Genomic DNA, 27,714 nt, shown 5'->3' with positions numbered 1-27,714 from the left:
GTGTTGAAGGTGATAAAGAGGCTGTTAAGCATTCTCATCAGAGCTGTGTCCTTCAATGGACAATAGAGAAAACAACATTATTTCATTGTAACTCTTTGTCACTGCAGATACTGTTCTGAGTATCCCTTTACACAAAGATCTGCTCCCTGTGTAAATAAAGCAAGCCTTGGCTGTCAAAATGACAGCCGGATGTTGCTGGTAAATGCAGATGCTACAGAGGAGGAAGGACGGGGGGCGTACTAGAACATGCCCAGAGTGTTTCGATGAATTTTCTGTGGCGTGTGTAGCGCACTCAATGTCCAGAACTGGTTTAGCACTTATTGGTGAAAATCCAAAAAGGAACTGGTTTATTCTGGTATATTTAGTCTTTTATTGGGCAGTAATGGAACTTTTTGTCTTGTTTCAGGGGGGTCACAGAAGGGGTGACCCTGATGCTCCTGTCTCTGCAGACGGGTCTCCTGGAGATGCAGGTCCTACAGAGAACCTTCCTGCTCAGCATCATCTTATTCATTGTGGTCACCTCCACCCTGCAGTCCATGATTGAGATCGCTGACCCCATCGTGCTGGCCCTCGCCGCCACCGGCAACAGGTATTACACCACAGAGGCTTAATTATAACTGGGAACCCCCCCCTCCCCCCTACTTATATGCATTAGAAGTTGCAGCAAGTCAGATAGAGCCCACCTTATTTCCTGGCTGGGGCATTCGTGCATCATTCAGCTCTTTCCTCCCCAGCCTGACTGTCCCTGTTCCACCCCCTTCATCCATTGGATTGCACTTCTTTCATTCATGGAGGCTTCGCATCCCTTGTGGATGTTACCTAGGACAGCGTGCCTAGGAATGCCCACTCCTCCAGACTGACACCCACCTGAGCGCCTGCCCATTACACCAACAATGGGGCACTATTCCACTGACACCAACAACGAGGCGCCATTCCTTCCACTGACACCAACAACGAGGCGCCATTCCTTCCACTGACACCAACAATGAGGCGCCATTCCTTCCACTGACACCAACAATGAGGCGCCATTCCTTCCACTGACACCAACAACGAGGCGCCATTCCTTCCACTGACACCAACAATGAGGCGCCATTCCTTCCACTGACATCAACAATGAGGCACTATTCTTTCCACTGACACCAACAATGAGGCACCATTCCTTCCACTGACACCAACAATGAGGCACCATTCCTTCCACTGACACCAACAATGAGGCTCCATTCCTTCCACTGACACCAACAATGAGGCGCCATTCCTTCCACTGACACCAACAATGAGGCGCCATTCCTTCCACTGACACCAACAATGAGGCGCCATTCCTTCCACTGACACCAACAATGAGGCGCCATTCCTTCCACTGACACCAACAATGAGGCGCCATTCCTTCCACTGACACCAACAATGAGGCGCCATTCCTTCCACTGACACCAACAATGAGGCGCCATTCCTTCCACTGACACCAACAATGAGGCGCCATTCCTTCCACTGACACCAACAATGAGGCGCCATTCCTTCCACTGACACCAACAATGAGGCGCCATTCCTTCCACTGACACCAACAATGAGGCGCCATTCCTTCCACTGACACCAACAATGAGGCGCCATTCCTTCCACTGACACCAACAATGAGGCGCCATTCCTTCCACTGACACCAACAATGAGGCGCCATTCCTTCCACTGACACCAACAATGAGGCGCCATTCCTTCCACTGACACCAACAATGAGGCGCCATTCCTTCCACTGACACCAACAATGAGGCGCCATTCCTTCCACTGACACCAACAATGAGGCGCCATTCCTTCCACTGACACCAACAATGAGGCGCCATTCCTTCCACTGACACCAACAATGAGGCGCCATTCCTTCCACTGACACCAACAATGAGGCGCCATTCCTTCCACTGACACCAACAATGAGGCGCCATTCCTTCCACTGACACCAACAATGAGGCGCCATTCCTTCCACTGACACCAACAATGAGGCGCCATTCCTTCCACTGACACCAACAATGAGGCGCCATTCCTTCCACTGACACCAACAATGAGGCGCCATTCCTTCCACTGACACCAACAATGAGGCGCCATTCCTTCCACTGACACCAACAATGAGGCGCCATTCCTTCCACTGACACCAACAATGAGGCGCCATTCCTTCCACTGACACCAACAATGAGGCGCCATTCCTTCCACTGACACCAACAATGGAGCACGTTTCTTCCTTTTGGCGCCAAGGTTGGGACACAATTCCTCCCTCTAACACCAACATTGGGGTACTATTCCCTCCACTAATACTAACAATGGGGCATAATTTCTCCGAATGACACCCAGGATGGGGCACAATTCTTCCCACTGACACCAATGATGGGGCACTATTCCTCCCACTGATACCAATGATGGGGCACTATTCCTTCCACTGACACCAATGACGGAGCACTATTTCTCCCACTTATACCAATGATGGGGCGCTATTCCTCCCACTGATACCAATGATGGGGCACTATTTCTCCCACTGATACCAATGATGGAGCACTATTCCTCCCACTGGCACCAATGATGGGGCACTATTCCTCCCACTGACACCACCGATGATCCACGATTCCTCCTACTGACACTAAGGATGAGGCACTATTCCTCCCGCTGACACCAGCGATGGGGCATTAATTCTTTCACTGACACCAATGTTGGGGCATGATTCCTCTCCCAACTTGGGGCATTTTCTAATCCCACTGCCCACAGACCAGCCCCCCTGAAGTCTGAAGGGCAGTAAACTGGCTCCTTGTTTAGAAAGTTGGGAGACCCCTGCAACACGAATGCATCTATTTATAAGGTATGTAATGAAAATGGAAATGTTTTATTTAAAAACGTCATTAGCATGGGGTAGTTGGGGGGGCACCAGGGCAAATAAACTTCAACTTTAAGCCCCAAATATTAGCATTGTGGTTGCGAGTTCTGAATCAAAAAGTAACGCTGTGATAGAGTTGAATTGTTCTCTGAGAAGTCCCCCATGGTCCTCATTGTCTGTTCTGCCCTCAGGAGTGTGTGGAAACACGTGAGGGGGCTCAGCCTGTGCCTCTTCCTTCTGGTCTTCCCCACCTTCATGGCCTACAAGATCGCCTACTTCTTCCACATGGACTTCTGGCTGCTCATCCTGGTTTCCAGCTGTCTGCTCACCTCCCTGCAGGTAACCCAGCCTTGTCCACGCGTCTCACCAGGGGTTCATTTATTTTTTCTCTTAAAGGTTCCTTCCACCTAGAACTGACAACTTATCATGGTATAGCCAATAACAGTTGGTCACATTTAACCGGGACTTGTTCTGTAATGTTGAGGACATTTTTTTTTTTGTTGTACCTTCTCCAAGCCAGTTCTTCAGTTCTACTGAGTGTGAGGAACATCCTCCGATATTTTCTATCCACACACCAACACCGTCATCCAATCGCCATGGAATGTGTAAGGACAGATGTCGATCACCCAAGAATAGTGATGAGCTTGGGTTCACTTTGAACCCCAAGTTTGGCCAAACTTCATTGACCTTTCTATGGCCATGTAGCCACATCAAGTCATCCCCGACGCTTTGTGTGTGAGCAGCTGCGGGGTGGGAAATCCCCTTTGCTCACAGCTGGTTGGCCCAGCATGGACAACTGCCTTTTTGGGGTTGGACCGAATGTGGGGTCCAACCCAGGCTCATCTCTATTCAAGAATGGGATGGGAGGTGCAAAAGTTGTGGAACCACCTTGTTCTAGCTCTACAATTCCATCCCTCTCGTCATTCCAGCATAGGTGGTAATCCTTACGTCTTGCATAGCTGAACTTGTAAATTGTTGTCCAATCCCCAGAGTGTAGAGATATTAAAGCAATATTATACACTCACCGACCGCTTTATTAGGTACACCTTGCTAGTAGCGGGTTGGACCCCTCCCCGCTCTTGCCTTCATTCTATATGGCGTAGATTCAACAAGATCTTGGAAACTTCCAAAGATTTTGCTCCATAGTGACATGATAGCATCACACAGTTGCTGCAAATTTTTCGGAGATGTGGTGAGTGTGGAGGCCATTGGAGGACAGGGACCTTATTGTCCAGTGGTGAGATCTGGTGAGTGTGGAGGCCATTGGAGTACAGTGACCTCATTGTCCAGTGGTGAGATCTGGTGAGTGTGGAGGCCATTGGAGTACAGTGACCTCATTGTCCAGTGGTATGATCTGGTGAGTGTGGAGGCCATTGGAGTGCAGTGCCCTCATTGTCCAGTGGTGAGATGATTGGAGCTTTGTGACATGGGGCATTATCCTGCTGGAAGGAGCCATCAGAAGATGGGGGACACTGTAGTCATAAAGGGATGGACATGGTCAGCAACAATACTCAGGTAGGCCGTGGCGATTAAACGATGCTCAATTGGTACTAAGGGGCCCAAAGTGTGCCAAGAAAAGATCCCCCCACACCATTACACCCCCACCACCAGCCTGAACCGGTGATACCCCACCCCCCACACCATTACACCCCCACCACCAGCCTGAACCGGTGATACTCCATCACCCACACCATTACACCCCCACCACCAGCCTGAACTGGTGATACCCCATCACCCACACCATTACACCTCCACCACCAGCCTGAACCGGTGATACCTCACCCCCCACACCATTACACCCCCACCACCAGCCTGAACTGGTGATATCCCATCCCCCACACCATTACACCCCCACCACCAGCCTGAACCGGTGATATCCCATCCCCCACACCATTACACCACCAGCCTGAACCGGTGATATCCCATCCCCCACACCATTACACCCCCACCACTAGTCTGAACCGGTGATATCCCATACCCCATACCATTACACCCCCACCACCAGTCTGAACCGGTGATATCCCGTCCCCCACACCATTACACCCCCACCACTAGTCTGAACCGGTGATATCCCATACCCCATACCATTACACCCCCACCACCAGCCTGAACCAGTGATATCCCATCCCCCACACCATTACACCCCCACCACCAGTCTGAACCGGTGATATCCCATCCCCCACACCATTACACCCCCACCACCAGCCTGAACCGGTGACACCTCACCCCCCACACCATTACACCCCCACCACTAGTCTGAACCGGTGATATCCCATACCCCACACCATTACACCCCCACCACCAGTCTGAACCGGTGATATCCCGTCCCCCACACCATTACACCCCCACCACCAGCCTGAACCGGTGATATCCCATCCCCCACACCATTACACCCTCACCACCAGCCTGAACCGGTGATATCCCGTCCCCCACACCATTACACCCCCACCACCAGCCTGAACCGGTGATACCCCATCCCCCACACCATTACACCCCCACCACCAGCCTGAACCGGTGATATCCCATCCCCCACACCATTACACCCCCACCACCAGCCTGAACCGGTGATACCCCATCCCCCACAGCATTACACCCCCACCACCAGTCTGAACCGGTGATACCCCATCCCCCACACCATTACACCCCCACCACCAGTCTGAACCAGTGATATCCCATCCCCCACACCATTACACCCCCACCACCAGCCTGGACTGGTGATATCCCATCCCCCACACCATTACACCCCCACCACCAGTCTGAACCGGTGATATCCCGTCCCCCACACCATTACACCCTCACCACCAGCCTGAACCGGTGATACCCCACACCATTACACCCCCACCACCAGTCTGAACCGGTGATATCCCATCCCCCACACCATTACACCCCCACCACCAGCCTGAACCGGTGATATCCCATCCCCCACACCATTACACCCCCACCACCAGCCTGAACCGGTGATACCCCATCCCCCACACCATTACACCCCCACCACCAGCCTGAACCGGTGATACCTCACCCCCCACACCATTACACCCCCACCACCAGCCTGAACCGGTGATATCCCGTCCCCCACACCATTACACCCCCACCACTAGTCTTAACCGGTGATACCCCATCCCCCACACCATTACACCCCCACCACCAGTCTGAACCGGTGATATCCCATCCCCCACACCATTACACCCCCACCACCAGCCTGAACCGGTGATATCCCACCCCCCACACCACTACACCCCCATCACCAGTCTGAACCGGTGATACCCCACCCCCCACACCATTACACCCCCACCTCCAGCCTGAACCGGTGATATCCCATCCCCCACACCACTACACCCCCACCACCAGCCTGAACCGGTGATACCCCATCCCCCACACCATTACACCCCCACCACCAGCCTGAACCGGTGATACCCCATCCCCCACACCATTACACCCCCACCACCAGCCTGAACCGGTGATACCCCATCCCCCACACCATTACACCCCCACCACCAGCCTGAACCGGTGATACCCCATCCCCCACACCATTACACCCCCACCACCAGCCTGAACCGGTGATATCCCATCCCCCACACCATTACACCCCCACCACCAGCCTGAACCGGTGATACCCCATCACCCACACCATTACACCCCCACCACCAGCCTGAACCGGTGATATCCCATCACCCACACCATTACACCCCCACCACCAGCCTGAACCGGTGATACCCCATCCCCCGCACCATTACACCCCCACCACCAGTCTGAACCGGTGATATCCCGTCCCCCACACCATTACACCCCCACCACCAGTCTGAACCGGTGATATCCCATCCCCCACACCATTACACCCCCACCACCAGCCTGAACCGGTGATACCCCATACCCCACACCATTACACCCCCACCACCAGCCTGAACCGGTGATACCCCATCCCCCACACCATTACACCCCCACCACCAGTCTGAACCGGTGATATCCCATCCCCCACACCATTACACCCCCACCACCAGCCTGAACCGGTGATACCCCATCCCCCGCACCATTACACCCCCACCACCAGTCTGAACCGGTGATATCCCGTCCCCCACACCATTACACCCCCACCACCAGTCTGAACCGGTGATATCCCATCCCCCACACCATTACACCCCCACCACCAGCCTGAACCGGTGATACCCCATCCCCCGCACCATTACACCCCCACCACCAGCCTGAACCGGTAAAACAAGGCAGGATGGATCCATGATTTCATGTTCTTTACACCAAATTCTGACCCCCACCATCTGAATCTCACAGCTGAAAACCAGACTGATTAGACCAGACAACGTTTTTTTCCAATCTTCTATTGTCCAATTTTGGTGATCCTGTGCCAATTGTAGCCTCAGTTTCCTGTTCTTAGCCGGCAGGAGTGGCACCCGGTGTGGTCTTCTACTGCTGTAGCCCATCTGCTTAGAGATTGGATGTGTTGTGCGTTCACAGATTCTATTGTGCATACCTTGGGTGTAACAAGTGGTTATTTGAGTTATTATTGTTGCCTTTCTATCATCTGGAACCAGTCTGCCCATTCTTCTCTGACCTCAATGAGACATTTTCCTCCACACAACTGCCGCTCACTGGATATTTTCTTTTTTTTTACCCCCACCATTCTCTGTAACCCCCGAGAGATGGTTGTGCGTGAAGATCCCAGAAATACTCAGACCAGCCCGTCTGGCGCCAACAACCGCGCCACGTTCAAAGTCATTTAAATCCCCTTTCATACCCATTCTGAGGCTCGGTTTGAAATTTAGCAAGTCGTCTTCACCACGTCTAGATGCTTAAATGCATTGAGTTGCTGCCGTGTGATTGGCTGATTTAGCAGTTTTGTGTTACCAAGCAATTGAACAGGTGTACCTAATAAAGTGTCTGGTCTATGGAAGACAAATGGTGTCAAAGGGTCCAACCCCTGTGCAGGGAACGGTGATTCCGGTTTGAGGAAGATGGCCTCTTTCCCACCTCTTGAGAAATATTTGTGCTTTATGTCCATAATTTGCACCTCATTGTCCTTTTTTAAAAGAATAAAAAAAAAAAAGAAGAGTTTTCCTTGATATTTCTATTCTGGCAATTCGACAACAATTCACACCTAGATCAAAGTATTAACACATATGCAGACCCCCCTGACTCCGAGGGATGGGGGGGGCAATATAACTAGGGCAAGGAGGTTCCACAACTTTCACACCTCCTGTTAGGAATTAAATCAGCTGCCTTGGGGGTTCGGTTTGAGCCTTTCAAAGAGGTTCAGATCCATTTTCTGAGCTAATAAGCAGGGGGGGGTTGTAAAAAAATAAAAAAATAGTATGGTGGAGGGGGGTCACTACCGCTGGGGCTACATGTATTAACTACTTAACGCCAAATCACGTACATAATTTGGCTTTAAGTGAGCTACAGGCATCGTCCCAGTATTGTGTGTTTTGTTTATTTTATGTAAAAGCCACCCGATTGGCTAATTAGCCGCTGGATTGCTTTTACAAGCGGCAGAAAGAAGGGGTCCCCCCCCTCTGGGAGCTCTCGTCCTGGTGAAGAGCCCAGAATGAAAGCCGGTGATTCCGCCAGCTTACCATAGAGATCATGGAGGACCAGAAGGTCCCTGTTGATGACCTCTGTGGTGCAGGAAGTGATGTCGCTTCCCTGATGATGACCTCTGTAGTACAGGAAGTGATGTCGCTTCCCTGATGATGACCTCTGTAGTACAGGAAGTGATGTCGCTTCCCATTTCCTGGATGAAAACGGCGTTATTTTTAAATGGGGCAAAGCATCCAAACACGCCAATCTCTGTGTAATCAAATGCTTTTAGGGGGCGGAGGAGAGGCCTTGCTTGCTCTGTTGCAGTTGATTTTGCACAGAGCAGCCCCGATCCTCCTCTTCTCTGGAGCCCCTGGCCTCTCTTTCCTGTCGAGTGCCCCGTCCCCAGAGAAAGGGGCACCCGGGCATGCTTGCTCCCAAGCCACTGCTCTATGTGTCCATTTACACACAGAGCCACAGCTCGGCCCCGCCCCCTCTCTCTCTCTTTCTCCACATTGGCTCGCTGGCTGTGATTGACAGCTCCCGCTGCCGTCTCAGCCAATGAGGAGGGAGAGTCCCCAGAGGGCCGAGGTTCTCGTGCACATCGCTGGACCACGGCGGGGCTCAGGTAAGTATTAGGAGGGCTTCTGCACAGAGATGTTGTTTTTTTTACCTTCATGCTTAGAAAACCTTCTACATCAATCCTAAGTGAGCTTTTAAGCGTCCGTGGTTTTTGACGCTGCTTTTCCTTTTGGGGCAGATTACCCCCCTTACCTCCCCCCCCCCCACTTCCTGTTTTTCTGACATTCCATTATATAGACAGGAAGTGGTTATATTTTACCATTTCCTGTTCCATTTGACACCTGTAAAGGCAATAGAATGAGAAGAACGCTCCCATAGTGAGAGAAATGACATGCAGCCGACCCTGGAGTGCCTGTAGACAGGAAGTGACTGTTAAGACGGTGCAGGAGATCAGCAGCTCTGAGATGTATCAAAAAGGCGAAATTAATATAAAAAAAATATAAAAACTTCCGCTATTTAACCACTTCAGCCCCCTCCCCCGGGAAGAATTGGCTGCTCATTGACCAGGCCATTTTTTGCGATATGGCACTGCGTCCTTATGGCGGACACTTTTGACACATTTTTGGGACCGCTGTCATTTACACAGCGATCAGTTCTATAAAAATGCACTGATTCCTGTATAAATGTCACTGGCAGGGAAGGGGTTAACACTAGGGGGGCCGATCAAGGGGTTAAGTGTGTTCCCTGTGTGTGTTCTAACTGTAGGGGGAGGGGACTGACTATGGGAGCTGAGAGATCGTGGTTCCCAGCTCGTAGGAACTCACGATCTGTCTCTACTCATCACAGAACGGGGATTTGTGTGTTTACACACACACATGTCCCTCTTCTGCCTCTCGTGCCCGAGGTCGCTCGTGGGCGTCCGTCATCGCAACCGCCAGTCACGAGCATTGGCTCCCCCTCCCCCCCCCCCCGCTGTGCAGCGAGCGCACGCTTGCTATCCCGATTAAAGGAGCCATCGTACAGCTACGACGGCTCGCGGGATCGTGCCGACCTGCCGCAGTATAATGACGGCGGCTGGTCGGCAAGTGGTTTAGACCCCATTCACACCTGAGCGTTTTGTAGCCCTACGCCTGAAGCTACAAAACGCTGGAGGGGAAAAAATACATTATTCTCAATGGAGATGGTTCACATCTCCACTCCAAGTCGCCTGAAGCCAAACGCCTGAAGCTCAAACAAGTTCCGGACCCTTTTTTGTCGCTCGAATCGGGCTGATTTGGGCGTTTTCATTCCCATAGAAACGAATGGAAACGCTCGATTCGAGCGATTAGCGCGACAACGAGCGTTTCTATGGGCGTTTTGACGCTGTATCTGCTCAATGCTTAACATTGGTGACCTTTTGCCCTGCACCAATTTGCGACAAAACGCGGCAAAAAACGCTGCGAATCGCGGTAAAAAACGCCGCAATCGCGGTAAAAAACTTCGCAAATCGCGGTAAAAAACGCCGCAAAAAACGCTTGAAAAAGCTACGCTCAGGTGTGAATGCAGCCTTAGGGAGTACAGCCAAAGCTCACTGTCGGCTGACGTCACAGATCCGGTCCAGGCTCGATAAAGATGGCGACCATATGGTCGGGGATCCATCCAACATGCCTGGACTGGCACCCGGCTCAGCCTCTCAGTGAGAGCCTGAGCCAGCCGCTCCCACCCTCCTCCCTCCGCAGCCCGGCGCTCCAGCAAGCGAGGAGGTAGGGGCGGAGCCGAGAGCTGTGATTGACAGTCTGCAGCTCTCTGCTCAGGGAGACCTGAGGACTGAGCGATCAGCGGTGTTTGATCGCTCGGTTCTCAGTCTTAGAGCCAGCGGGGGGGGACAGATGCAGAATTGCACTGGCGTTGCATGTACCTAGGTAAGTACGATTCTATAAAAAAAAAAAAATCAAACCCAACCCCCTCTTGTACTTGTGCCTTATATTTTTGTATTGAAACGATCAAAACGTCATAAAAATTGTCAATTATTAAAATACAAACGCATAATTCTCTGTTAATATACCGTGCTTCCGCAAACCAGTGATCGTTCAATGTTTTTGCCCATTCTGACAACATGGCCCCCCGCCCCCCCTCACTGTCCTTTTCCTCCAAGGTCTTGGGCGCCCTCTTCATCTACGCCCTCTTCATGGTGGAGCTGTTCCTGGACAGCCGAGTGGAGCGGATGGACGAGATCATCTACGGCGTGAACGCCGTCAGCCGGGTGCTGGAGTTCCTGGTGGCGCTGTGCGTGGTGGCCTACGGGACCTGGGAGTCCATCTTTGGGGAGTGGAGCTGGATGGGCGTGTCGGTCATCATCGTCCATTCCTACTTCAACGTCTGGCTGAGGGCTCAGTCTGGCTGGAAGAGCTTCCTGCTCCGCAGGGAGGCCGCCAAGAAGATCAGCCACCTGCCTAGGGCCACGGAGGAGGAGTTGAGGGCCCACAACGATGTCTGCTCCATCTGCTTCCAGGTGAGGGGAACTTGGGGGGGAGGGGAAGTGTGTGTTTTATTTACTAAACAGGTGAGCTGCACTCGGGGTAAAGACTTCTGGTGCTCGTCAGTTCAGGTCTGGACCAAAGGAACAGTCCACAGGAAGGGTCGCAGCACCACTGGCAATTTCATTTAACCACTTAAGGACCAGCCATGTTTTTCAAATTTGTTTGTTTTACTAGTTTTTGCTAGAAAAAAATAACTTAGAACCCCCAAACATTTATTTTATACATATATATATATATATATATACCATATATAATCTATATATCATATATATATATATATATATATATATATATATATATATATATATAAAAAAATATATATATAAAAATATATATATATATAAAAATATATATATATATATATATATATATATATATATAGATAGATAGAGATTTATATATAGATACATATATAATTTTTTATCACTATTATTTTTATTTTTTTCAGACACCCTAGAGAATAAAATGGCGGTCATAGAGATAAATATATATTCTATATATATATATATATATATATATATATATAATCTCACTATAATCTATTTTATTCTCTACTGTGTCTGAAAAAAATAATAGTAATAAAAAATTAGGTATCTATATATAAATCTATCTATTATATATATATATATATAGCTCTATCTATATATATATATATATATATATATATATATATATACATACATACATACATACATACATACATACATACAATCTCTCTCTCTCTCTCTCTCTCTCTCTCTCTCTCTCTCTCTCTCTCTCTCTCTCTCTCTCTCTCTCTCTCTCTCTCTCTATATATATATATATATATATATATATATATATATATATATATATATATATATATATAAAATAGATAGATAGAGATTTATATATAGACAGATATCTAATTTTTTATTACTATTATTTTTATTTTTTTCAGACACCCTAGAGAATAAAATGGCGGTCGTTGCAATACTTTATGTCACACCGTATTTGCGCGACGGTCTTACAAATGCAATTTTATTTGGAAAAAAAAAAAAACTTTTTTGAATTAAAAAAATATGAAAACAGTAATAAAAAATTAGATATCTATCTATATATAAATCTCTATCTATCTATTTTATATATATATATCATGAAAGATAATGTTACGCTGAGTAAATTGATACCCAACATGTCATGTCAAAAATTGCGTCCCGACTGGCGACAAACTTTGACCCTTAAAAATCTCCATAGGCGACATTTACAAAAATGTCTACAGGTTGCCAGTTTTGAGTTACAGAGGAGGTCTAGGGTCTAGAATTATTGCTCTCGCTCTAACGATCGCGGCGATACCTCACATGTGTGGTTTGAACACTGTTTACATATGCGTTCGCTTCTGTGGGCGATCTCGGTGGGACAGGGCGCTTATATTTTTTTTCTTTTTTTTTGTACTTTTTTTTATTTCATTTTTTTATTACTCTGTCCCTTTAAAAAAAAAAAAATTGGATCACTTTTATTCCCATTACAAGCAATGTAAATATCCCTTGTAATAGAAAAAAAAAGCACGACAGGTCCTCTTTAATGTGAAATCTGGGGGTCAAAAAGACCTCACCTCTCATAATTTACACTTTATTTTTTTCCAATAAAATTATTTTTTCCTCCTTTTAAGGCCGTTGGGAGGAAGTGACATTTGATGTCGCTTCCATCATCCAGCATCATTGAGTCGAGCGGGGGCTCATCATTCCCTCACTCAACTCACAGCCTCTGAGGGCTCTGGTAAGCAGCAGAGATGACCAGAACACAGCGGGAGGAGGGGGGTGGGCACCTCTCCCGCCGCCGATATATATATATATATATATATATATATATATATATATAAAAAAGTGATCTTGCGGCGAATGTGTTACGGAGATTACTTTTATCGTAAAGAGGACCGCCCCACCGCCATTTCGGGAAAATACCTGGGCTATGGCAGCTATATGCTGCCATAACCTCGGTATTCTATGTTAAAATACCGACGTACAGCTACGTCGGTTTGCGGGAAGTGGTTAAAGTAGAACTATAGGCAAAACTTTCTTTGACTCCCAGTCAGATTTTTTTTTTTTTTTTTTTTCGCCATCTGTGTCCCATTGGAGAGATTTCCCTTCACTTCCTGTCCCAGAGCCAAACGGGAAGTGAGAGGAAATCCCTGCAAATTAAGGGAATTCCTAGTGTCCCCATTGGAAGTTTTCCCCTCTACAAAGAGCAGGGTCGCTCGAAACGAGTTGCTCCGCGAGCGTCCGTGTGGTTTTCTATATACTGTATATATCAGAGAAGAGCAATCGGTTCTATGATATGAGTATGTAGTCCTATATGAAACAGTCGTGTTTTAGAACAACGCACGGCCTTTACTGAATCAGAAGTCCTGTGTTGTAGAACATGCTGACCAGAATCACCAAGTGCACTCTAAATAGGTCTAGCAAGTCCAAACAGTGGCCGCTGTTCAAGTTCAGCAATAGCCTGGCTATGTTTTCAAACCCCCAGAGGTTGGGCCTGTCACTGTTCCTTTTGGCCATTTCCAGGCAATGTATCTGGTTCACTCAATAGCTGTTATCATGGTGGTTACATGGATAGTAAGGTTGAATAAAGACACCAGTCCATCCAGTTCAACCTGAGTGAGTGTCTACAATTGTCCCTATCCCTGTACATTACACACTCGCATTGGTCCCTACCCTCAAGGAGCCCACAATCTAAGGTCCCCACTCATATACTAGGGCCAATATTCGACAGAAGCCAATTAACCTACCAGTATGTCTTTGGAGTGTGGGAGGAAACCGGAGTACCCGGAGGAAACCCACACAAGGCACAGGGAGAACATGCAAACTCCAGGCAGGTAGTGTCGTGGTTGGGATTCAAACCAGCGACCCTTTTTACTGCTAGATGAGAGTGCTAACCACTACACCACCGTGCCGCCCAATAATATTTTTTCTAACACTCCTCCGCTAGTATGATGACCAGCAGGAGCCCTGTGAAGAATCCAGTATTTCAAGTATTGGTTAATTTAATAAGGCATTGCGTGACACCTGGGCAGCCAGTCACTAGGCCCAAGCACTGACACATAAGGGAACAGGCATATACTGGCCATCAGGACTACCAGGAGTTTCCCGGTGGGCCGATGGCTCAGTGGGCAGGTCAGGTGCAGTCCTGGAGCCGCTCGTCTCTGACAGTGAGTGATCGCGATTTCACTCCTGTCAGGATGAGCAGCTACCATCACTTACTGGAGAGAGGATTAGGCTTTCTGCTCCCTCCAGCCTGTGAGGGGAGATAGACAGCCGGCAGACTTTCCTTCCTCTCTCCCCTTATCACTTGTCACTTATCATGACTGGAGAGAGGAACGAGATGCCTTCAGAACTGTGAGTACACGTGGGAGGGGGAGGAGAGAGAGGACACTCTGATGAAAGGGGGCTGCTGATGGGCACACTCTGATGTAAGGGGGCTGCTGATGGGGACACTCTGATGTGACGGGCTGCTGATGGGGACACACTGATGAGAAGGGGGCTGCTCATGTGGACACTCTGATGGGAACACACTGATGTGAAGGGGTCTGCTGGTGATGGGGACACACTGATGTGAAGGGGGCTGCTGATGATGGGGACACACTGATGTGAAGGGGGCTGCTGATGAGGCAGACACACTGATGTGAAGGGTGCTGTTGATGGGGACACTCTGATGGGAACACACTGATGTGAAGGGGTCTGCTGGTGATGGGGACACACTGATGTGAAGGGGGCTGCTGATGATGGGGACACACTGATGTGAAGGGGGCTGTTGATTGGGACACTGATGGGAACACACTGATGTTAAGGGGGCTGCTGATGGGGACACACTGATGAGAAGGGGGCTGCTGATGGGGACACACTGATGTGAAGGGGGCTGCTGATGATGGGGACACACTGATGTGAAGGGGGCTGTTGATGGGGACACACTGATGAGAAGGGGGCTGCTGATGGGGACACACTGATGTGAAGGGGGCTGCTGATGATGGGGACACACTGATGTGAAGGGGGCTGTTGATGGGGACACTCTGATGGGAACACACTGATGTGAAGGGGTCTGCTGGTGATGGGGACACACTGATGTGAAGGGGGCTGCTGATGATGGGGACACACTGATGTGAAGGGGGCTGCTGATGAGGCAGACACACTGATGTGAAGGGTGCTGTTGATGGGGACACTCTGATGGGAACACACTGATGTGAAGGGGGCTGCTGCTGATGGGGACACACTGATGAGAAGGGGGCTGCTCATGTGGACACTCTGATGGGAACACACTGATGTGAAGGGGTCTGCTGGTGATGGGGACACACTGATGTGAAGGGGGCTGCTGATGATGGGGACACACTGATGTGAAGGGGGCTGCTGATGAGGCAGACACACTGATGTGAAGGGTGCTGTTGATGGGGACACTCTGATGGGAACACACTGATGTGAAGGGGTCTGCTGGTGATGGGGACACACTGATGTGAAGGGGGCTGCTGATGATGGGGACACACTGATGTGAAGGGGGCTGTTGATTGGGACACTGATGGGAACACACTGATGTTAAGGGGGCTGCTGATGGGGACACACTGATGAGAAGGGGGCTGCTGATGGGGACACACTGATGTGAAGGGGGCTGCTGATGATGGGGACACACTGATGTGAAGGGGGCTGTTGATGGGGACACACTGATGAGAAGGGGGCTGCTGATGGGGACACACTGATGTGAAGGGGGCTGCTGATGATGGGGACACACTGATGTGAAGGGGGCTGTTGATGGGGACACTCTGATGGGAACACACTGATGTTAAGGGGGCTGCTGATGGGGACACACTGATGAGAAGGGGCTGCTGATGGGGACACACTGATGGGAACACACTGATGTTAAGGGGGCTGCTGATGGGGACACACTGATGAGAAGGGGGCTGCTGATGGGGACACACTGATGAGAAGGGGGCTGCTGATGGGGACACACTGATATGAAGGGGGCTGTTGATGGGAACACTCTGATGTGAAGGGGGCTGCTGATGTGGACACTCTGATGGGAACACACTGATGTGAAGGGGGCTGCTGATGATGGGGACACACTGATGTGAAGGGGGCTGCTGATGATGGGGACACACTGATGTGAAGGGGGCTGTTGATGGGGACACTCTGATGGGAAGGGGGCTGCTGATGGGGACACTCTGATGGGAAGGGGGCTGCTGATGGGGACACTCTGATGGAAAGGGGACACTGTTGGGGATGATCACTATAAAAGTGGGCCGGTCACGATGAAGTCCAGGGCCAAATTTTTGTCCCAGTCCAGCCCTGTAAGGGAATGGTCAAAAGATCATAGCCCTATATTGGCTCCAGCACAGATGTACGCAAGGCTTATTCTTGAGGGCTCTGGTTTGCTACCGGGAAGTACAGAGAAAGGTAAGAGCAATTGTTACTTTGGTTAAAAGGAACAAGTTTATTTTAAAGGTTTTGATATCCAAAAAAATGTAATTTACCCATGAAACCTGCAGCGTGTCCTTTTATTAAGAGCCAGTTCTACGTAAACCAAGGCTTAGTATCCAGGGCGCTTATATATTGACTCTCTATCTTTTTAAACTTCTTCATCTGGGCATTGTAATAATATATATCTCTGTGATCCGGTAGGAGATGTCTTTCGCTGTCATCACCACCTGCGGTCACTACTTTCATGCTGACTGTCTGAAGAAATGGCTGTATGTGCAGGACACCTGTCCCCTGTGTCACCAGCTGGTAAGAGCTATAGCCAGAGGTGATGAGGAAGAAGAATTTGAGGAGCCCGATTCCGATGAGGGGGGAGCTGGAGGACGAGGTGGAATCCATACAGGAGATGGTGGGCTTGGAATACAAGGGGAGAACTTGGAAGAACCCCAAGCAGGAAACTATGGAGTAGAGAGGGGAACATTTGTTGGAGAGCATGGCCACGGGATAGAAGAAACTACTGGAAGAAGCCACCCTGAATTACAACAAGAAAGAGAGAATGTTCCCTACAGAGAGGTGTTCGGGGTCCTTTTAGAGGAGAGGAAGGATATTCTTTACTGGCGGTTAGAGGAGGATCACTACAGGGAAGAGCAACAAGAGGAGGTCCTCTTTATGGAAAAACAAGAAGATGAGGTCCTCTCTATGGAAAAACAAGAAGATGAGGTCCTCTGTGTGGAAAAACAAGAAGATGAGGTCCTCTGTGTGGAAAAACAAGAGGATGAGGTCCTCTGTGTGGAAAAACAAGAAGATGAGGTCCTCTGTGTGGAAAAACAAGAAGATGAGGTCCTCTGTGTGGAAAAACAAGAAGATGAGGTCCTCTGTGTGGAAAAACAAGAAGATGAGGTCCTCTGTTTTGAGAAACAAGAGGATGAGGTCCTCCATAGAGAGGAAGACAAACAGGAGGCCTCATGGTGTCAGGGTGATGTCCTCCATAGGGAAGAGCAGAAAAAAGGGCATACCCGTAGAAAAGAGCAAATAAAAGAGAACTTTCTCAGTAGTGAAAAGGAAAAGACCATCTTCAGGGAGCAGCAGGAGGTGGTCCTCTCTAGAAAAGCAGTACGGGTTCTTCTCGGGAAGGAAGGCGTTGTTGACTACAGGGAGGAGCATAAAGGTGAGGTTCCTTGTAGAGAGGAGACAAAGGTCCTTTGCAAGGAAGTCCCTTTTAGGAAGACAGGTCAGGTTCTTTACAGTGGTTTGGAAGGGGTCCCATGCAGAGAGATACAGAAGGAGGAAGTTCCTGGGGGAAAGGAGAAGGTCTTCTACAGCAAGGGAGAGGAAGTGGAACCCTGTAGGAATGCAATCCAGGTTCTTTACAGGAAGTTGGAAGAGGTCCCATGCAGAGAGATACAGAAGGAGGAAGTTCCTGGTGGAAAGGAGAAGGTCTTCTACAGCAAGGGAGAGGAAGTGGAACCCTGTAGAAAAGCAGTCCAGGTCAATCTCGGGGTCAAAGGAGTTGTTCACTACAGTGAGGAGCAGGAAGATGAGGTTCCTTGTAGAGAGGAGACAAAGGTTCTTTGCAAGGAAGACTGGGATTTAATCCCCTTAAGGAAGGAAGCTCAGGTCCTTTACAGTGAGTTGGAAGAGGTCCCCTGCAGGGAGATGCAGAAGGAAGAAGTTCCTGGTGGAAAGGAGAAGGTCTTCTACAGCAAGTTAGAGGAGGTGGAACCCTGTAGGAATGCAGTCCAGGTTCTTTACAGAAAGTTGGAGGAGGTTCCCTACAGGGAGGAATTCCCTTGTAGAAAAGATGAGGAGGGGGTGGTACCCTGTAGGAAGCCAGCACAACTTCTTTACAGAGAGGTGGATGAAGGAGCAGGGGGAGACCCCTATAAGGAGGAGCAGGAGGTGGTCCCTTTTATGGAGGTAGTACAGGATCTTTACATGGAGGCAGGGGATATGGCAGAGTTGAACCCTTATAGAAAAGAGACGATTCTTTACAGGGAGGTGGAGGAAGTGCAGGTAAACGAGGAGCAAGAAGTAGTGCCTTTTTTGGAGGTGACACAGGTTCTTTACAAAGAGGCAGAGGAAGTATCAGAAGAGAACACCTACAGGGAGCAGAAAGAGGGAGGAGTCCTCTATGGTGAAGGAACTTAATTCTGGGTGGACAAAGCTACAGATGATTTTGTAAACTGATGCCAAAAAGAAACTGGAGAATCTGCAATGAAAAAAAAAAAAAGACTGGTGGCCTGAGGAAATGACAAGTGCCACTACCGGAGTCAGAGGCGAGAGCCCCGGATTAGGAGCAACGCTCTCATAATTGTGGAGAACCGCCCAGCTGAGGGACAATATGGCTTCTCGCTGACATCCTACACTGGCAGTTGAGGTTTCGAAAGACCCAAAAATTAAGAGACTTACTAATAAACAAGACAAAAGACTCCAGTAAGGTTCCAGTGATGATAAATATCAGGGATGTATAGTTTATTTTGGTTTTATAGAATCCAGTATTGATCCAATGATGTTTAACAGGAAAATAGCCATGCTCCCAGCTGGACTGGGGCCTCCAATCACCAGAGCACTGTGCCATGGTCACCCTAGAGCCATTCATTAAAAAAGAAAAGAAAACTTTTATTGAATAGAGTTCCTAATAACATTAATGAAAACAAAGATCAGACATTGCTTCTGAAAACAAATGACTGGTATAAAATATGACTGGCTTGTAGAAAATGTAAGATTTCACAACTTAAAACTGAACTCCGGGCAAATATTAAAAATAATCTAAAGCAAATGAAGTGTATTTTACTTACAAGTATTATGAGTGCATACCGTATTTATCGGCGTATAACAGTTTAGGAGGGAATTTTAAGGAAAAAAACTTTTAGGAGGGAAGTTTAAGGGAAAAAAACAAAAAACTTACATTTATATGCCCATCAGTGTCATCTGCAGCCTTGTCCACCATTGCAGCCTATTCCACCATTGCAGCCATGTCCACCATTGCAGCCATGTCCACCATTGCAGCCTTGTCCACTATTGCAGCCTTATGCAGCCTTGTCCACCATTGCAGCCTTGTCCACCATTGCAGCCTTGTCCACCATTGCAGCCTTGTCCACCATTGCAGCCTTGTCCACCATTGCAGCCTTGTCCACCATTGCAGCCTTGTCCACCATTGCAGCCATGTCCACCATTGCAGCCTTGTCCACTATTGCAGCCTTATGCAGCCTTGTCCACCATTGCAGCCTTATGTAGCCTTCTCCACCATTGCAGCCTTATGCAGCCTTGTCCACCATTGCAGCCTTATGCAGCCTTGTCCACCATTGCAGCCTTATGCAGCCTTGTCAACCATTGCAGCCTTATGCAGCCTTCTCCACCATTGCAGCCTTATGCAGCCTTCTCCACCATTGCAGCCTTATGCAGCCTTTTCCACCATTGCAGTCTTATGCAGCCTTTTCCACCATTGCAGTCTTATGCAGCCTTGTCCACCATTGCAGTGTTATGCAGCCTTGTCCCCCATTGCAGTCTTGTCCCCCATTGCAGCCTTATGCAGTCTTGTCCCCCATTGCAGCCTTGTCTATTTATTTTGCGATTTGTTTTTTTATTTTTTTAAAATGCCGCCGCCGAGATACAGAGCCGGATGTGTATCTCGGCGGCGTGCGGTAGTTCTCGGCGGGCCCTTCGGCTCTTCTCGCCAGCTTTTGGCCGCCGAGAAGAGCCGAAGGTGGCCGAAAGCTGCTGAGAAGAGCCGAAGACGGCCGAAAGCTTCAGAGAACGGCCGAAGGTGACCAAAAGTTGCCGAGAACGTCCGGAGATGGCCGAAAGCCGCCGATAATGGGCGAAGGCACTTGAAAGCCGCCCAGAGGCTCAGAATTTCGGGGGATCGGCGTATAACACGCACCCACGATTTTCCCCTGCTTTTAAGGGGAAAAAAGTGCGCGTTATACGCCGATAAATACGGTACTTTGACGTTATATCAGCCTTCTATAGTTCCCTGCACAGCAGCACTTAAAGCAGAACTAAACCCTTCCCAACCAAACCGTCAAATGGCCGGTGTCATAACTGATCACATGAGCAGCATCATGGCATTTGAAGATCAAACAGAGGACAAGATGGCAGCTTCCTTCCAGCTGAAAACAATAGGAGGGTTTAGTTCCACTTTAACTGAGAGGTGGGTCAGTTTGAGTCAATCGGGGCACTTTAGGGAGACCTCATCGGTGTTCCTGCTCCTCCTTCACTGTCCAGTCTCGGGGGCCCTAGACCAGGTCAAGTTTCTTACTTTTCAGTTATTCTTCAAGAAGTTCCAGCACCTGTCTGGAGTTTTATTGTATCGAAGACGCAACATGAAAACCCCACCTGGGACCTCCTTATCTTCTGACGTGGTTCACCTGATACTGGGCCTAATGGTGGAGTAGGGGACATGTAAAGAGGTCCAAGGTTTCTTGGGTCACTCTCTCTTAGGCCAGTTCAGAGCATAGTGGGCTTTCTGTGTACAGTATGCTAAGATTTTGTTTCAGAAACGAGCAGCGTGTATTTAAAAAAAAAAATATATATATATGTTAAAAAAAAAAACTGTTCCCCTGAAGATAATAGGAACTTCTGAAGTTAAAGTGTATCTAAAGCCAAGAAAAGGATTAGAACCCCTGTTAGTTTTTTTTTTTTGGCTGCATGAAGGGTAAATCTTTTCTAAACCCTTCCCAACCAAACCGTGAAATGGCCGGTGTCATAACTGATCACATGAGCAGCATCATGGCAGTTGAAGATCAAATAGAGGCTAAGATGGCAGCTTCCTTCCAGCTAAAAATGATAGGAGGGTTTAGTTCCACTTTAACTGAGAGAGAGGTGGGTCAGTTTGAGTCAATCGAGGCTCTTTAGGGAGAGCCCATCGGTGTTACTACTCCTCCTTCACTGTCCAGTCACGGGGGCCCTAGACCAGGTCAAGTTTCTTACTTTTCAGTTATTCTTCAAGAAGTTCCAGCACCTGTCTGGAGTTTTATTGTATCGAAGACGCAACATGAAAACCCCACCTGGGACCTCCTCTTCTTCTGACGTGGTTCACCTGATACTGGGCCTAATGGTGGAGTAGGGGACATGTAAAGAGGTCCAAGGTTTCTTGGGTCACTCCCTCTTAGGCCGAACTGAAGCATAGTGGGGTTTCTGTGTACAGTATGCTAAGATTTTGTTTGAGAAACGAGCAGCATGTAATTTACAGTGGTTGTAAACCCTTACAGACCACTTTTACGTACAGGTAAGCCTAGATTAAGGCTTACCTGTAGGTGCAAGAAATATCTCCTAAACCTACACGGTTAATTCGTGGAAGAGGGGACAGCGGTGACATCGCTGGCTCCTGTGTCAGGTAAGTGACACATAATGGGCTACTATACGATGCGATGCGATGCATAGTAGTCCATTATGCTTTACCTTTGCATGGGAAACAAAGAGGAAGTAAAACCCATCAGGCTTTACTTCCTCTTTAAAATGTTACATTAAAAAAAACGTCTGCAGTTAAAGTTTATCTAACATCCACCAGCTCCGTGATGTCATCATGGGGGAGGGGAAGAGGACTCCAGTGGCAACCTGTGAAGCTCTGGTGAACTCCATGCCCAAGAGGGTTAAAGTGGTTGTATGGTCAATTTTTTAACTTTTACCTACAGGAAAGCCTATAATAAGTCTTACCTGTAGGGTAAAAAAAATATCTCCTAAACCTGTACGGTTTAGGAGATATTCCCCTCGGTATGCGCCGCTGACTGCAGCGGCGCATGCGCACAAAGGGGTTCTCGCCGTGAAAATCCGGCAGCGCTCGTCCGGCCGGACTGAAATCTCCCACGCGCATGCGCGGGAGTGACGATATCGCGGCTCCGGCCACTCACAGCGCCGGAGCCGCGATACCCGGAAGAGACGCCGAGGGAGCATGTCAGCTCCCTCGGCGTGGATCGGGCCAGATGTCGGGGCCTCGTTGTAAGGTAAGTATTTCATAATGAGCTAGTATGCGGTGCATACTAGCTCATTATGCCTTTTGCTTTGCAGGTTTAAAAAAAAAAAAAAATTTGCGGGTTTACTACCGCTTTAAAGCAGTGCCGGAAAATAATGGTGGCCACACAAAATATTGACACTTTGGGCCCAATTTGGACATTTTCACTTAGGGGGGTGTACTGACTTTTGTTGCCAGCGGTTTAGACATTAATGGCTGTGTGTTGAGTTATTTTGAGGGGACAGGAAATTTACACTGTTATACAAGCTGTACACTCACTACTTTACATTGTAGACAAGTGTCATTTCTTCAGTGTTGTCACATGAAAAGATAGAAGAAAAGATATACAAAAAATCTGAGGGGTGTACTTACTTTTGTGAGATACTGTGTATCCCATAGTTTGTGGACTCTCTATAACTTTCCTACAGACAAAATAATATATACTGATTTGGGTTATTTTGTAGCAGAATACGTTTTGACCTAAATTTATGAAGAAAGATAATTTATTTGCAAAATGTTTTAACCAAAATGAACAAAAACAAGTTGAGAAAAAAAAAATATCTGTCTTTTTCGCATTTATTTTGCAAAAAAAAATAAAGTGATGATTAAATACCTCCGGAAGAAAGCTCCGTTCGTGTGAAAAAAAAACAGTGATAAAAACGTTATCTGGGTACAGTGTAGCATGACCGCGCCATCAGCTGAAAATTGGCCTGGGCAGCAAGGGTGGGGTAGGGGGGCAAGTGTCTGGTACTGACGTGTTTAAGTAACTAAAATGCATCTGAAGTGATCATCACATTAATTATCCTTCACAATCCTTCTAACAATACCAATCCCTGATGAAGGGGGAACCATTTGAACCCCTGAAACATGCTGATATTTATCATATAGGAGTCAGAATAAAATTTAAATTTGGACCAATTGATTCAACTTTTTCCCTAGTCTTAAAAGAATGCATGACTGCAAAGCAAGAAATGAATACACCCCTATCTGCTGCCTGCAACATTAAACTGCAGTGGGTTATGGATCCAAGCTTACTAATGAATGTTCAGCATTTACCAGTTCTGGGTTCGTCCAATAACTAGTCCCTCTCTGCGCTATGTGGATCCTTCAGCCAACTGTGACCTGTATTGCTCGGTGTGCGAGAAGTAAAGCACCAATAGCAAATTGGAAGTCCAGATTACATTTTATTCTGACTCTTGTATCATAAAAAGCCAACACATTTCAGGGATTTCAAAGGGTCACCCTTCGTCAGGGCTTAGTATTGTTGAATGAGGCGTGTACTGGACCGAAAAACCATTGGAGGGATCCCCAGGAGGGTTAGAATAATTGCTCCAGATGCCTAATTATTATTATTATACAGGTTTTATATAGCGCCAACAGTTTGCTCAGCGCTTTACAACACGAGGGCAGACATTACAGCTACATTACAATTTGGTACAAGAGGAATCAGAGGGCCCTGCTCGTTAGAGCTTACAATCTAAAAAGGAAGGGGCAATTGATACAAAAGGTAATAGCTGTGGGGGGGTGAGCTGACGGAGGAAGTATAACAGTGTTAGTTAGAAGCAGGATAGGCTTTTTTGAAGAGAAGGGTTTTCAGGGATCGTCTAAAGATGGATAGATTAGGGGACAGTCGGACACATTGGGGTAGGGAGTTCCAAAGGATGGGAGAAGCTCTGGAGAAATCCTGGAGGCGAGCATGGGAGGAGGTGACAAGGGAGCTAGAGAGCAGGAGGTATTGAGATGACCTAAGAGAGCGGCTTGGTTGGTATTTTGGGACTAGGTCAGTGATGTAGCTGGGGGCAGAGTTATGGACGGCTTTGTAAATTATTGTTAGTACTTTGAATTTTATTCGTTGGGTGAGTGGAAGCCAGTGGAGGGATTGGCAGAGGGGGATGGAGGACACTGAATGGAGACCAGTGGAGGGATTGGCAGAGAGGGGTGGAGGACACTGAATGGAGACCAGTGGAGGGATTGGCAGAGAGGGGTGGAGGACACTGAATGGAGGTCAGTGGAGGGATTGGCAGAGAGGGGTGGAAGACACTGAATGGAGACCAGTGGAGGGAGTGGCAGAGAGGGGTGGAGAACACTGAATGGAGACCGGTGGAGGGATTGGCAGAGAGGGGTGGAAGACACTGAATGGAGACCAGTGGAGGGATTGGTAGAGAGGGGTGGAGAACACTGAATGGAGACCAGTGGAGGGATTGGCAGAGAGGGGTGGAAGACACTGAATGGAGACCAGTGGAGGGATTGGCAGAGAGGGGTGGAGGACACTGAATGGAGGTCAGTGGAGGGATTGGTAGAGAGGGGTGGGGGACACTGAATGGAGACCAGTGGAGGGATTGGCAGAGAGGGGTGGAGGACACTGAATGGAGACCAGTGGAAGGATTGGTAGAGAGGGGTGGAGGACACTGAATGGAGACCAGTGGAAGAATTGGTAGAGAGGGGTGGAGGACACTGAATAGAGACCAGTGGAGGGATTGGCAGAGAGGGATGGAGGACACTGAATGGAGACCAGTGGAGGGATTGGCAGAGAGGGATGGAGGACACTGAATGGAGACCAGTGGAGGGATTGGCAGAGAGGGATGGAGGACACTGAATGGAGGTCAGTGGAGGAATTGGCAGAGAGGGGTGGAGGACACTGAATAGAGACCAGTGGAGGGATTGGCAGAGAGGGATGGAGGACACTGAATGGAGACCAGTGGAGGGATTGGCAGAGGGGGATGGAGGACACTGAATGGAGACCAGTGGAGGGATTGGTAGAGAGGGGTGGAGGACACTGAATGGAGACCAGTGGAGGGATTGGCAGAGAGGGGTGGAGGACACTGAATGGAGACCAGTGGAGGGATTGGCAGAGAGGGGTGGAGGACACTGAATGGCTGGTAAGGTGGGTGAGTCTAGCAGCGGCATTCATTATGGACTGGAGGGGGGATAGTCTATGTAAAGGTCATCCAATGAGGAGGGAGTTGCAGTAGTCGAGGCGAGAGATGACCAGGGAGTGAATTAGAAGCTTGGTGGTGTCATTAATCTACCAAACTACTGGTTCCTACCACCCCACATGTAATGGAGAAGAGCAAATGTTTGAAGTCCAGTCTAGGTGGCATCTGGGGGTCTTCCATACAGTGGAGTCAGGAAATGTAGCCCTCCAGGAACCAGAGGTGTGCTTTTTGCAGGATCACCAGGTGAAGATAAATGGGGGGGGGGACGTCTGAAAAAAAGATGTGACCTCTGACCTGTAATGTTTCTTGTCCTCCATGCTGGCCTCTGTTTCCAGTTATTACCCGTCCTCTACATCTTTCCAGGACTTGACAGTGCACACCATTCAAAACTTCAGTAAGTAGGCAGCCGCAGCTGGTCTTCATTCACGGTGTGGGATGGTGCTTCAGGGTGGACCGCAGCCAAAACGTGCCATGTTACCTGTATTAGGAGCACCATCAACGAGGGGGCACCATCACTCCTACAAAACTCCTAGAAGTGCCTACAGTGTGTGTGCGCCCATTGGGGAAGTGTCTTCATAACTATGACCTCATGATCCTTCATTAGTCCGACTCCTTCATTGACAAAGCTCTCTAATATTTCTGCCCACATAGAGTTGAAACCCCATGTGTTCTCACCATCATATTGTTTTCATTACCCTGGCCCTGAGTCCTGGTACCGGCCCACAGGCCATATCTGAAGCCTACAGCATGTCTCAAATAAAATACAATGCTTTACACTCCCAGCCCTGATCAACTTGCCTGCCTGCACACTCGCTAGCCTGATTACTTTGCCTTCCTGAAAACCATCCACCCTGGCTGCACACCCACCAACCTGACCACACTGCAGTACCTGCCTTACATACCCTCTGACCACACAGCCTGCCTGCATGCTCTATAGCCTGACCTCATGACCTGTCTGCGCACCCTATAGCCTGACCTCATGACCTGTCTGCGCACCCTATAGCCTGACCTCATGACCTGTCTGCGCACCCTATAGCCTGACCTCATGACCTGTCTGCGCACCCTATGGCCTGACCTTATGACCTGTCTGCACACCCTATAGCCTGACCTCATGGCCTGTCTGCACACCCTCTAGCCTCACCTCATGACCTGTCTGCGCACCCTATAGCCTCACCTCATGGCCTGTCTGCACATCCTATAGCCTGCCCTAATGACCTGTCTGCACGCCCTATATCCGGACTTCATGACCTGTCTGCACACCCTATAGCCTGACCTCATGACCTCTTCTGCACACCCTATAGCCTGACCTCATGACCTGTCTGCACACCCTATAGCCTGACCTCATGACCTGTTTGCACACCCTATAGCCTGACTTCATGACCTGTCTGCACACCATATAGCCTGACTTCATGACCTGTCTGCACGCCCTATATCCGGACTTCATGACCTGTCTGCACACCCTATATCCGGACTTCATGACCTGTCTGCACGCCCTATAGCCTCACCTCATGACCTGTCTGTGCACCCTATAGCCGGACTTCATGACCTGTCTGCGCACCCTTTAGCCTGACCTCATGGCCTGTCTGCACACCCTATAGCCTGACCTCATGGCCTGTCTGCACACCCTATATCCTGACATCATGACCTGTCTGCACACCCTATATCCTGACCTCATGACCTGTCTGCACGCCCTATAGCCTGACTTCATGACCTGTCTGCACACCCTATATCCGGACCTCATGACCTGTCTGCACGCCCTATAGCCTGACCTCATGACCTGTCTGCACACCCTATAGCCTGACTTCATGACCTGTCTGCACACCCTATATCCAGACTTCATGACCTGTCTGCACGCCCTATAGCCTGACCTCATGACCTGTCTGCAAACCCTATAGCCTGACCTCATGACCTGTCTGCACACCCTATAGCCTGACCTCATGACCTATCTGCACACCCTATAGCCTGACCTCATGACCTGTCTGCATGCCCTATAGCCTGA

The 27,714-nt window shown here is 48.9% G+C and overlaps 1 protein-coding gene across 5 annotated transcripts in view; it reads left to right on the top strand.

Annotated features, from left to right (window-relative positions):
• LOC143975825 (RING finger protein 145-like) overlaps window positions 1–19,605 on the top strand; it is a gene marked incomplete at its 5' end in the record, with an annotated part of 33,903 nt that extends 14,298 nt beyond the window's left edge. The window contains 6 exon segments of one of the 5 annotated variants that reach the window (XM_077478390.1): window positions 407–589; window positions 3,034–3,181; window positions 11,025–11,381; window positions 17,031–17,516; window positions 17,577–17,606; window positions 17,757–19,605. In XM_077478390.1, the coding sequence (XP_077334516.1) occupies window positions 407–589; window positions 3,034–3,181; window positions 11,025–11,381; window positions 17,031–17,516; window positions 17,577–17,606; window positions 17,757–18,974 (2,422 nt within the window). 5 annotated transcript variants of the gene reach the window in all.
• Window positions 19,606–27,714: the final 8,109 nt, after the last annotated feature.

The sequence above is a fragment of the Lithobates pipiens genome, unplaced genomic scaffold (genome assembly GCF_037356315.1).
Source record: "Lithobates pipiens isolate NorthernLeopardFrog02 unplaced genomic scaffold, aLitPip1_a1.2 Scaffold_13, whole genome shotgun sequence".
In the NCBI taxonomy this organism is placed as follows: Eukaryota; Metazoa; Chordata; class Amphibia; order Anura; family Ranidae; genus Lithobates; species Lithobates pipiens.
The sequence above is the reverse complement of the archived record's forward strand: the minus strand, read 5'-3'. Positions and strand labels throughout refer to the sequence as shown.